We start from the raw sequence: 11,690 nt of genomic DNA on the forward strand, positions 1-11,690 counted from the left end.
AGCAGAACGTGTCCTGGAGACAGCAGGAAGTTAAGGAATCAACAAAAACACATCATGGAGACCGCAGGGGTCCAACCTTTTAACCTGAGAGGCGTCTATCTGTGCTGGAATCGAATAACAAAGTAAAACATGATGACGGTTCAGTCAGTGAAAGAAGCTGAAGAGCAGTTAGAGGTTTGGGTCCAACAGTCGGTCCCTTCTTACCATAAAAATCCCCCCGAACAGAGCAGCCATGAATTTGCTGAGCAGAGCAGCACAAAGACTGGCAACGTGGACAAAAGGACCCTGAGAAGGAAGGAGACGCTTAGAGGACAACATGGTGAAACCGTTAGGTTTGGGACTGAAGAAGGGAGCCGCTCTACCTCCTTGCCCAGAGGCATCCCGCTGCCCAGGGCGCACGTCAGACCGATGACTTTGGCTACGAAGGTTTTAAAAGTCAGGTACTCCTTCACGACCACCCCCCTGAGGATCGTCTTCATCTCAGGGATACCAGAACCTGGGTGGGGTGATGGAAAGAAGACAAAAAGTGAGCAGAGGGGGAGAGGGGGAGAGAGGGGGAGAGGGGGGAGAGAGGGGGAGAGGGGGGAGAGAGGGGGGGAGAGAGAGGAGAGAGAGGGGGGGAGAGAGGGGGAGAGGGGGGAGAGAGGGGGAGAGAGAGAGAGAGAGAGAGGGGGGAGAGAGGGGGGGGGGGGAGAGAGGAGAGAGAGGGGGGAGAGAAGGGGGGTGGGGAGAGGAGAGAGAGGGGAGAGAGAAGGGGGAGAGAGAGGAGAGCGAGAGAGAGGGGAGAGAGGGGGGTGGGAGAGAGGAGAGAGAGAGAGGAGAGAGAGGGGAGAGAGGGAGAGAGGGGGGGGGATCGAGGGAGGAGGGGGGGTAAGGAGGAACAAATGAACCCAGGGGTCAGATGACATCATCATGTCGGGGGTGGTCTATCATCTCCTCTGTGTGGTGCACACGACAGGTGATTCTTTGACATTCGCTGAACACTTTAAGGATGTGGAAGTGTGCACGGGCGTGTGCACGGGCGTGTGCACGGGCGTGTGCACGGGCGTGTGCACGGGCGTGTGCACGGGCGTGTGCGTAAGCTGCACGTAAACGTGCGCACGTCTCACCCACAGCCTGAGGAGCCAGAATCTGCGTGAATCCTGCCGAGAACGTGATGAGCACCACAGGGTAGGTGACCCAGGCCAGGTACTGCAGGAGCAGGTTGCTGTCCAGGCCAGCATACATCCACTTCTGTGCTACACACACACACACACACACACACACACACACAGCAAACTAAAGATTTGATGGATGATTTTTAAAGGGGTTCTTTTGCTCTCCATGAAGGCTTCGATGGCCAATCAGGAGCCTTTCACCTGTCTTTGAAACTCTTTCCTACCTTCTTGGCAGAAGGCGATGGCGTAGTCCATGACCCAGCTCACCAGAGCCATGAGCAGCCCCAGCAGGATGAGGAAGATCCAATCCTCCCCAACCCGCAGGATCAGGAATTTCTGACAGCGAGACGCACACACTGAGGACCAAAGCAGGAGAGACGTTTCAAATGGTTCCTGAGGAACATTAAAGGCATGTGTAGGTGCTGCACATGCGTCTGTGAATGAGCTGGTGGAGCGTGAGCTCATCTTCATCCACCTCCAGCACCACATTCACAGAGCTGGGTCCTCTTGGAAACTCCAACCTGACGCACGAATCTCCAATTTTGAGCTGGGTCAGATAAAAGAAGCATCACTGGACTCATTTTTTCTGTCTGTGGTTGCTGCCAAAGTCTGGAATGGACTTAACCACCCAGAACCGGTCCCTGGAGGGGCTCCACTGTGCTACTAACACATTTACCAGATCCACATCTGAGAAAATCATGCCAGTAAAATACTGATAATATAGGAGATACACAGCAACAGATGCCGTCTGATGGGGATGAGAGTGGAGACGTGTGGTGACTGCATGCAGCAGACCCCCCCCCCCCACACACACACACACACACACACTCAGCCTGGGAATGACCTTCAGAGTGTGTTGGAGCCTTATGCCACCTGCACACTGGGCCTGGTGCGTGCTCATCACTTACACTGGCACTTGGCGCAGGGGTCCTTCTGGTACTCCAGCACGTCCGCGGTGCGACCACGAACGCTGGCGTTCCTCCGCAGACCTCCTCCATCCCGCAGGCGGGCCGCCTCTTCCTTGGCATACACCCCCAGCTCCTGCGTGTACCGCCCATACATCTGTTCATTTAGGGAAGAGAGCGGAGGACAGAGCGCTCACACAGGCCCTGGAAAACGAGGCTTTGATTGGAAAGATGGATTCTGTTGCTGGAAAAGCGCGTTGTTGTTCGTTGTTGTTCTTCACCACGTCTCTGAAAATAAAAGGCCCTCATTTGTGACTCAGCAGACAATTAGCAGCACTTGGCAGCTCCCAGCTGATTAACTGCACACGTGTGCATGCAATTAAGTCCTAATGAGGGGGGGCGGAGTTCCCTGGAAACGGCGCCAGTCAGACCAGTATAAAAGCCCAATCTGGGCACTCTGGTACTGTTGTCACAGTTTGGGCCAGTGTGTGGTTGCTGACACCATAATGGAGCAGTGCAAGTGTCTGTTTGGAGTTGTGGTGGTTGTTCTCTTGGCTTGTGATGTCACTGCCAGGCGTCAGTGGATGCCGCCTGTGGAGAAAGTGCAGCCTCAGCATCCTCTGCAGCAACCCAACGTCTCGCCGCCCACGGATTTGGTTGACAAGTGCCAGGTGGAGGAAGGACAGAAGATCCGGTGCGGCACTCAAGACGTCACTGCTGAGGAGTGTGATAAAATCAACTGCTGCTTTGATGGATCTCAGTGCTACTACGGCAAAGCAGGTGAGTGTTGGCTGAGTGTGGGGGCACTCGTGCACGGCCAGGGTAAACGGGCCCTGTTGCTGCCTCACCAGTGACCGTGCAGTGTACCAGTGACGGCCAGTTTGTGGTGGTTGTGGCTCGGGACGCTACCTGGCCACACATGGACGTGGACTCGATCAGCCTAGCTCGACACCAACGACCCCTCCTGCACCCCTGTTGACTTCACCACTGCGTTTGCCATCTTCCAGTTCCCTGTGACAGCATGTGGAACCACGATGAGCGAGGTGGGTGGAACCTTCAAAGTGGCTGCTGGCGTTTCAGTGTGCAGCTCTTAAAATGGCGTCCACTCTTGACTCTGCAGGAAGATGGTTACATAGTCTACGAGAACCACATGTCGTCGTCTTATGAAGTGGGGATTGGACCCCGAGGCTCCATCACCCAGAGGACAGCCATTTTGAGTGGTGGTACTCTGAACCTATTTTCTGGGGTCCACTGGAGGATTTTGAGGTCTAATCTCCCTTTTTCAGGCTCTTGTTCCAGTGTCGGTATTCTGGCAACGCTGTGGAGGCTCTTATCATGGAGGTTAACGACCTTCCTCCACCTTTGGCCGTGCTGCCATAGGACCCCTGAGGGTGGGAAGCTGAAACTGCCAGTGGAGAGTGCCATTCAAAGGTGATGCAGACCAGGTGGGCAGCAACAGACGCCGCAGAGCAGTGTTGTTTATTAAAATGTGTCTGACGCTAAACTCTTAAATCGCAGAAGAGAAAGCACTACAGTTCCTTCTACACACCGGCCGAGTATCCAATCACCAAACTGCTGAGGGAAGAAATCTTTGTTCAGGTGAACCTGGTGGAACGAGCTGATCCAAACATCGTCCTGAACCTGGAGCACTGCTGGGCCACGTCAACACCAAGTCCTCACAGCTTTCCACAGTGGGATCTCCTCATAAATGGGTATCTAGCTTTTGCTGACTGCCTGCTTCTTGTAACAGTCCCCCTTCGCTCATCTCCAGCTTTGTCGTGCCTCAGGTGTCCCTACGCTGACGATCATTACCTGACCAAAGTGGTGCAAGTGGACGGCTCCTCTGGACTCCAAAACCCGAACCATTACAAACGTTTCACCTTTAAAATGTTTGCGTTTGTGGACGACACCATGAATGTTCAGAAGTGACACGGTAAAGCTGAGATGCTAACAGCTGTAAATGAGGTTTCTGAAGGTGACGCAATGCCTTTCCTCAGGTGTTCATCCACTGTAACACGGCAGTGTGCCATCCCAGCAGCACCAACTCTTGTGCCCAGCCCTGCCACCGGCAACGTGAGTCCCAGAACATGGCTGCAGACTGAAACACTTGCCTACAAGATCAAACTGACTGTCCTCTCCTTGCAGGAAGGGCTGTGGCCACATGGGTTCCTTCAAGTCAGAAGGGCTTTGTTTCAAGTGGACAAGTAATCATTACCACATCAAGATGATCCACTAACCTGCAACTTTTAAATAAAAGGGTTCCTTAGAATTGTTGTTGCACTCATTTATGTAGCCTTTGTCTGAGCTGCCCCAAAGATGCCTGTACCAGTGGCCAGAAGGTCTCTGGAGACTGCTCTGATCCAAAGAACCAGCTGCACCATGAATGCATCTATTCCACTCCCAGAGTTCCCTGTAGGGTTCTGGTTGACCATCTGCACTGTTCAGGGCTGTGTGGACCAGCACCCCCCCCCCCCCCCCCCCCCCACTGGGATGTGCATCACAGCAGCCTGCTTCAGCTCCCCTGAGCAGGAGGGCCAGAGCAGCTGTAGATGTCTGAGCTCAGGACCACCAGCTGAGGCCCAGGGCAGTAAACCAAGGGGAAGGTGTGAGGTTGACAACCTGGTAACATCTGTGGTCACACTAGATCTGTGTGTTTATCTCCACTTCACACAGGATCCAGTTGCTAATGCTGCTTTTCACCATCGACACAATCTAATCTAGTCATAGCTGAACTGAGCGGGCCGCTGGTGGCTCCACCTTTCGCTGCTCCTGGTTCCAGCCCAGGACAGCCAAAACATGAAGGGTGTTCTGGTAGAAGGGGGGTGCCAGAACACCTTCAGAGCACTGCCAAGGTACCAAATGCTCATATAGAGCCCTGCAATGAACTGGCAACTCATCCAGGGGGACCTGCCTGTGACCCTGAAAGGGATGAAGCAGTCAAGACAAGAGCGAGCTGAACTGAGTGTAGTTGCTGCTGAATACAGTTTATACAGGAGTACAGGCGTACATTACGGCCAGCACCACACACCCACTGTAGGTATAAACAGGGCCTGTATGGAAGTGTTTGCTGGCCATCTGGATCCCAGCCCCCTGGAGAGCACCCTGTGGGTTAAATGAGCTGTTTTCTGTAGCCAGTTAACCTCCCACACGACCAACTTTTGTACCTTCATTAGTCAGTTTACCTCCCACTCCACAGCCCTCTACACCAGTTCACTCCCACCTCCCACCAGTTGCTGCCGACTCTTTCGTAACTGAAATCAATGCCAGCAGAAAGGAGCCTTTCAGTTCAGGGAAAAACCTGAAAGGAAGACGTGGCTGCAAACCGGCATGGCGTTTAAAAATCCGACTACAAAATGTAAAAGGAATGAGGAGAGTGGCAATCATGGAGGATTCATCATTTTACACAAAGAGCAGTTTTATTTGTGTAAGCGTGATCAATATTCTGTTGCCTCACAGCCAGAAGGTTCGATCCCCCGTTAGAAACGGCCTTTCTGTGTGGAGCTTGTGTGCTCTCGCTCCAAAAATAACGCTCCACATTTCCCTTCTCTGCTATTGTGATGGCAGACTGGCAGAGGAGGCACACACCCTCCTCCCATTCTGAATGAAAGTGAGAAGTTTTATTCTTTTACTTGGTCCCCCACTCATTTTAATGCCCCTCTTAAGAGGAAAAAAACAAAAGTGATTCACAAACTGACTAGCTTGTTGGCATTGCAGCACTTAGATAGTACCTTGGCGATCGACCGGTAGATCCCGACCAACGTATTAAGCGCTCCTGTGTTACGGTGTCTTAAAAGCCTGCCTAAAACAAAGCGGGTAGCGATAGGGGTGCCCAGACCTACCCCGGCCCACAGAGACCTACCCAGACCCACAGAGACCTACAGAGACCTACCCAGACCTACAGAGACCCACCCAGACCCACAGAGACCTACCCAGACCTACAGAGACCCACCCAGACCCACAGAGATCTACCCAGACCTACAGAGACCCACAGAGATCTACCCAGACCTACAGAGACCCACCCAGACCCACAGAGATCTACCCAGACCTACAGAGACCTACAGAGACCCACCCAGACCCACAGAGACCTACCCAGACCTACAGAGACCTACCCAGACCCACCCAGACCTACAGAGACCCACCCAGACCTACAGAGACACACCCAGACCCAGAGACCCACCCATATGAACCTATCCAACTAAAATAGGCCATTATTCAATTAGTAGATTAAAAGGAACAAAACCACCAATTTGGCAGTTATTGATAGACTATTAAGTTTAGTTGTGTTTCTTCTTCCTGACACTTGGTGCTTTGAGTTGAGCCAGAATCAGTAGACCCCTGAGAAAACTGTGTGAGTGTGTGAGTGTGTGTGTGTGTGTTGGGGGGCATGCAGTCAAAGCTGCACAGCTACAGGCAGCAGAATAGTTTGGCCAGAAGAGTGACGCCTGTGTCCTGATGGCAAATGCAGCATTTTAAAGGCCTCCAGGTTGGGAGAACAAATGCTCATATTTACCAACTGCTCTGTGTACAAGACAACACACACACACCACACACACACCACACACACACACACCAACACACACACACACACACACACACACACACACACACACACACACATTGAGGCAACAACTTCTCACTGATACAGTCTGTGTCCAAATGCTGCGCAGCATTCAAAGATGTGCTCGTGTGAGCTCAGCTGTTGGGCTGCAGGAGTGCACGTGCACTCGCTTCCTCCTGATGTGCAGGAGTGCACGTGCACTCGCTTCCTCCTGATGTGCAGGAGTGCACGTGCACTTGCTTCCTCCTGATGCAGAGCTCTGTATCGACCGACACAAAGGTCCTGAGGAATCAGACCTATCAGCTTTAACTGGTGCAGCAGGTTGCTCACAGCTGTTTACTGTTACATAGTTCTGCAGTGCCGCAGAGCCCTGTGGTCTTTGAGGGGGGGTCGGGGGGTTGGTGTGTGTGTGTGTGTGTGTGTGTGGGGGGGGGGGGTCTTCATTTTCAGCTGGATGATGAATTCCTTTCCTGCTGCAGCCACATTCTGGCGCCTCCTCCTGTTTGGAGGCTGTGAGCATGTCTGACAGGTTCAGGCATCAATGTGTGGGCTTGAGAGGACTGTAGAGGCAGCACCCCCCTCACACACACACACACACACACACACACACACACACACACACCGTATAGGAAGCTGGAACATGGAGCAAACTTGCCCACATTCCTATAAAGGGAGACCGTGCACAGATATCCACTCCCACATGTCTTTTTGGAGACACCTTCTATCTTCTACCTGCACCAACGACCATGACATCACATGACATCACACCCCCCCCACCCATACTTCCTGGTTATAAATAACTGGTCCTTCTGCGTTTTACTACTCAGCATTTTTCCATGAAATGTGTCTGCTGTGTGAGTGAACAGCAGCATTAGTGCCGCTCTGATCTTGAGAGGTGGCCACATTCATTAATTACATTAATTACACCAACTACTCAGTCGTCAGCTCATTTCCATAAACGCTGCCACGTGCAGCAGAAACGCTGGTTGTTTTTGGACAAATTAGCTCCAGATTCATATCACCATCAATTCTGCAGTGCAGACGGGGAGAGAACGCTGCTGCCCCCCCCCCCCCCCTGGAATGTATCAGGTAGATCTATCTGCTCTGTCACCTGCCCAGTCCTGCTATGCACCAGCGCCTGTGCGCAGCCCGGCTGAATCCAAACGATGAACCCCTGGAGCCATTCATCAGCATTAGAATCCAGGAGCCCTGAGCATCCGAGGCTCAGCTCCGCTCACCGTCCAAAGTTTAGTGGGGGCACAGAGAGTTGATGATAAAGACAGCGACCCAAGCGGAGGGGGGGGGGGGGCGGCCATTTCCCATTACTATTGATCTATTCGCCGAGACGTGTAGCCAGGCATCGATCTTCACACCTGAAAAACACCCTGATCTTCTCGGGCCCCTCTCAGCTGCAGGCGTGCATGTGTGCACGGGAGAGCAGCGCCAAGATCAGGTACGCAGCAGCATATAAAGCAGGGTTGGCTGCCGTGGCGATGGCTGCCGTGGCGATGGCTGCAGGGTGAGGGAGCTCTAACCGGACTCAACACGACCCAGCAGCTGCTGCCAACCTCACACTTTTACTCCCTCAATCAGAACCAATTAAATCTAAATTGAGATCAGGTGGACCAGACGCCACCTGTGGGTGGATGAGGAGGAAGGAGATGAAACGATGTAACCGATGAGGATCCATCTGGAATTCCTAATCAGACACACCCTCACACCAGCACCGACCCGGAACTCACCAAAGTTTGTTGGTACTGGAGCGTCCGGTTCACGCTCTTGTCCTTCGCCATGGCGACCGCGTCTCCAAGGAGGCAGCTGATTCCCGGAGGTTCGAGTGGCCCAGACGGGGAGGGGTCGGCGCGGTTGTGCGCGTCACGTGCGCTGTGTGACAGCTCTGTCATCCGGATCTCCTCCGCATGACGCCGTGTGTGCACGAGTACGTGCGCAGATGAGAGCCGATCTGGCTGCTGGCTGTCGCCTCGCAGCAGCTCTGTGCAGGCGCACTGCAAACCCCCCCCTCCTCCTCTTCCTCCCCCTCCTCCTCTTCCTACCCCTCCTCCTCTTCCTCCTCCTCCTCCACTGCTGCATCCGAGTTACTGCCGGACTTCACAGGAATTTCCAGTTGATCCGTGTGTCCTGCAGTATTTTTCCAACTTTTTTCTGCAGTGGTTTTTATCTGAGAGTGGACGCAGATGCTCTCCTGACTCATCACAGCATGGAGAGCATGAGCAGCCCACAAGTGTGTGTGCACGTGTGCACGTGTGTGCGTGTGTGTGTGCTCATCCAGCTCTGTTGGTCTCCCTTAATGGATCAGATTCTGACAATTTCACACATTTACAAACCTCATCAGGTAACAATATTGTTTTATATCAGAGCTCCAATCGTGATAAAACATGATTTCTGATCAAAAGAGCCAAAAAGAAAACTGGTGGATGGATGGATGGATGATGGAGGGGTGGATGGATGATGGGTGGATGGAGGGGTGGATGGATGGATGGATGGGTGGATGGATGATGGAGGGGTGGATGGAGGGGTGGATGGATGGATGGATGGATGGGTGGATGGATGGATGGATGGATGGATGGATGGATGGATGGATGGATGGATGGATGATGGAGGGGTGGATGGAGGGGTGGATGGATGATGGAGGGGTGGGATGGAGGGGTGGATGGATGGATGGATGGATGGATGGATGGATGGATGGATGATGGAGGGGTGGATGGAGGGGTGGATAGATGGATGGATGGATGATGGAGGGGTGGATGGATGGATGATGGAGGGGTGGATGGATGGATGGGTGGATGGATGATGGAGGGGTGGGTGGATGGATGGGTGGATGGATGATGGAGGGGTGGATGGATAATGGGTGGATGGAGGGGTGGATGGATGGATGATGGAGGGGTGGATGGATGGGTGGATGGATGGATGGATGATGGAGGGGTGGATGGATGGATGGATGGATGATGGAGGGGTGGATGGATGGATGATGGAGGGGTGGATGGATGGATGATGGATGGATGATGGAGGGGTGGGGATGGAGGGGTGGATGGATGGATGGATGATGGAGGGGTGGATGGATGGATGGAGGGAGGGAGGGAGGGGTGGATGGATGGATGGAGGGGTGGATGGATGATGGATGGATGGATGGGTGGATGGGATGATGGAGGGTGGGATGGATGGGTGGATGGAGGGGTGGATGGATGGATGATGGGTGGATGGATGGATGGATGGATGGATGGAGGGGTGGATGGATGGATGGATGGATGGATGGAGGGGTGATGATGGATGATGGGTGGATGGATGGATGGATGGATGGATGGAGGGGTGGATGGATGGATGGATGGAGGGGTGGATGGATGGATGGAGGGGTGGATGGATGGATGATGGATGGATGGATTGATTGATTGATCCAGTGGTCCATGATGCCTTCGTGTGTGCTTAAAAACTAAAACTCACTTGTATTCATGCGCACGTGTGTGTGTGTGTGTGTGTGTGTGTGTGTGCTCTCACTTTGCATGTTTGAGGCCATAAAAGTTGCCACATCAGCAAGTTTAGCTCCTGTTTGGAGGGTGCTACAGTGCTGTGGTGCTACAGTGCTGAGGTGCTGTGGTGCTACAGTGCTGTGGTGCTGTGGTACTGTGGTGCTACAGTGCTGTGGTGCTGTGGTACTGTGGTGCTACAGTGCTGTGGTGCTACAGTGCTGTGGTGCTACAGTGCTGTGGTGCTACAGTGCTGTGGTGCTACGGTGCTACAGTGCTGTGGTGCTGTGGTACTGTGGTGCTACAGTGCTGTGGTGCTACAGTGCTGTGGTGCTACGGTGCTGTGGTGCTACGGTGCTGTGGTGCTACGGTGCTGTATTGCTACGGTGCTGTGGTGCTACAGTGCTCTGGTGCTACGGTGCTGTATTGCTACAGTGCTGTGGTGCTGTGGTGCTACGGTGCTGTGGTGCTACGGTGCTGTGGTGCTACGGTGCTGTGGTGCTACGGTGCTGTGGTGCTACAGTGCTGTGGTGCGACGGTGCTGTGGTGCTACTCTGCTGCAGTGCGACGGTGCTGCGGTGCTACTCTGCTGCAGTGATACGGTGCTGTGGTGCTACAGTGCTGTGGTGCGACGGTGCTGTGGTGCTACTCTGCTGCAGTGCGACGGTGCTGTGGTGCTGCGGTGCTACTCTGCTGCAGTGATACGGTGCTGTGGTGCTACAGTGCTGTGGTGCTACGGTGCTGTGGTGCTACGCTGCGACGGTGCTGTGGTGCTACTCTGCTGCAGTGATACGGTGCTGCGGTGCGACGGTGCTGCGCTGCCACATAGCGACTGTGCGAGGTGCTGCAGGTGCAGCTCAGGTGCTGAGTGAGACACAGCTGCTGCTTCATCAGGTGCCAAAACTTCCCTCCTGCCAAAATCCTCTTGGAATTCTCCAAAGAACCTCTGGGAATGTTCTGAGCTAAAGTGGGCGAACTGCCCCCCCACCTCCATGTGTGGTGGAGCTGGGGGGGCACCAGGGGGGGGCTCAGCCCAGGAACCAGGTGCTCTGCAGCCCCAAGCAGCAGCACACTGACCCACATCGCTCCACAGGAACCTTTACCAGGGCTGAAACACCTCAGAATAAAGATCCAGAACCACCAGAGTTCCGGGTGAGGGATCTAAATCCATCATGTGGTGGAAGATAGAAGAAGGAGATGAGCTCGAGACCATTTGGGCCTAAAGTTTCTGCCCAGTGACTCCATCAAGACGGATCTGATTTATGTTCCGTTCTGGGCCGAGCTTTAAAACGCTCTTCCTGGCCGCGTCCGTCCCAAACGCTGGGCAGGACCAGGAGGACCCGCACCCTGCCGACGGCACCGGAAACACTCAGACCTTCAACTTGCCCTTGAGGCGCGGGTAAAGTTCCGGGCACAAACACGGATTCGAATCTTTGGACGGATAAAAGAGACACTTACGGTTGCGCTCGAGTCTTCTTTCTTCTGCTTCTATCTCGGCTCGTGCGCTGGCTGCGGATCCGGAAGCGTCAGCTGTGTCCCCCCATTGCGCCGCAAAACAAGGTCTGAAATTAGAGGGGGGGTGGGGGGG

At 53.9% G+C, this 11,690-nt stretch overlaps 1 protein-coding gene and 1 long non-coding RNA gene across 3 annotated transcripts; one reads left to right on the forward strand and one right to left on the reverse strand.

Annotated features, from left to right (window-relative positions):
• Window positions 1-13: 13 nt before the first annotated feature.
• Window positions 14-11,690, reverse strand: LOC115248577 (chloride channel protein 2-like). Of its 2 annotated transcripts, none has more exons than XM_029832334.1 (6): window positions 11,561-11,690; window positions 2,066-2,219; window positions 1,382-1,513; window positions 1,110-1,238; window positions 363-496; window positions 14-285 (listed from the first exon to the last, which is right to left on the reverse strand). In XM_029832334.1, the coding sequence occupies exons 2-6, from the start codon at window positions 2,217-2,219 to the stop codon at window positions 169-171; spliced, it is 666 nt and encodes a 221-aa protein (XP_029688194.1). In that variant the 5' UTR covers window positions 11,561-11,690; the 3' UTR covers window positions 14-168. The 2 variants fall into 2 exon arrangements, with proteins under 2 accessions (XP_029688194.1, XP_029688193.1); XM_029832333.1 differs by lacking the exon at window positions 11,561-11,690 and adding an exon at window positions 8,363-8,598.
• LOC115248578 (uncharacterized) lies at window positions 3,995-4,383 on the forward strand. The gene is made up of 2 exons (XR_003887402.1): window positions 3,995-4,135; window positions 4,208-4,383. It is a non-coding gene; the product is annotated as an uncharacterized lncRNA (long non-coding RNA).

This window comes from Takifugu rubripes, unplaced genomic scaffold, assembly GCF_901000725.2.
Source record: "Takifugu rubripes unplaced genomic scaffold, fTakRub1.2, whole genome shotgun sequence".
In the NCBI taxonomy this organism is placed as follows: domain Eukaryota; kingdom Metazoa; phylum Chordata; class Actinopteri; order Tetraodontiformes; family Tetraodontidae; genus Takifugu; species Takifugu rubripes.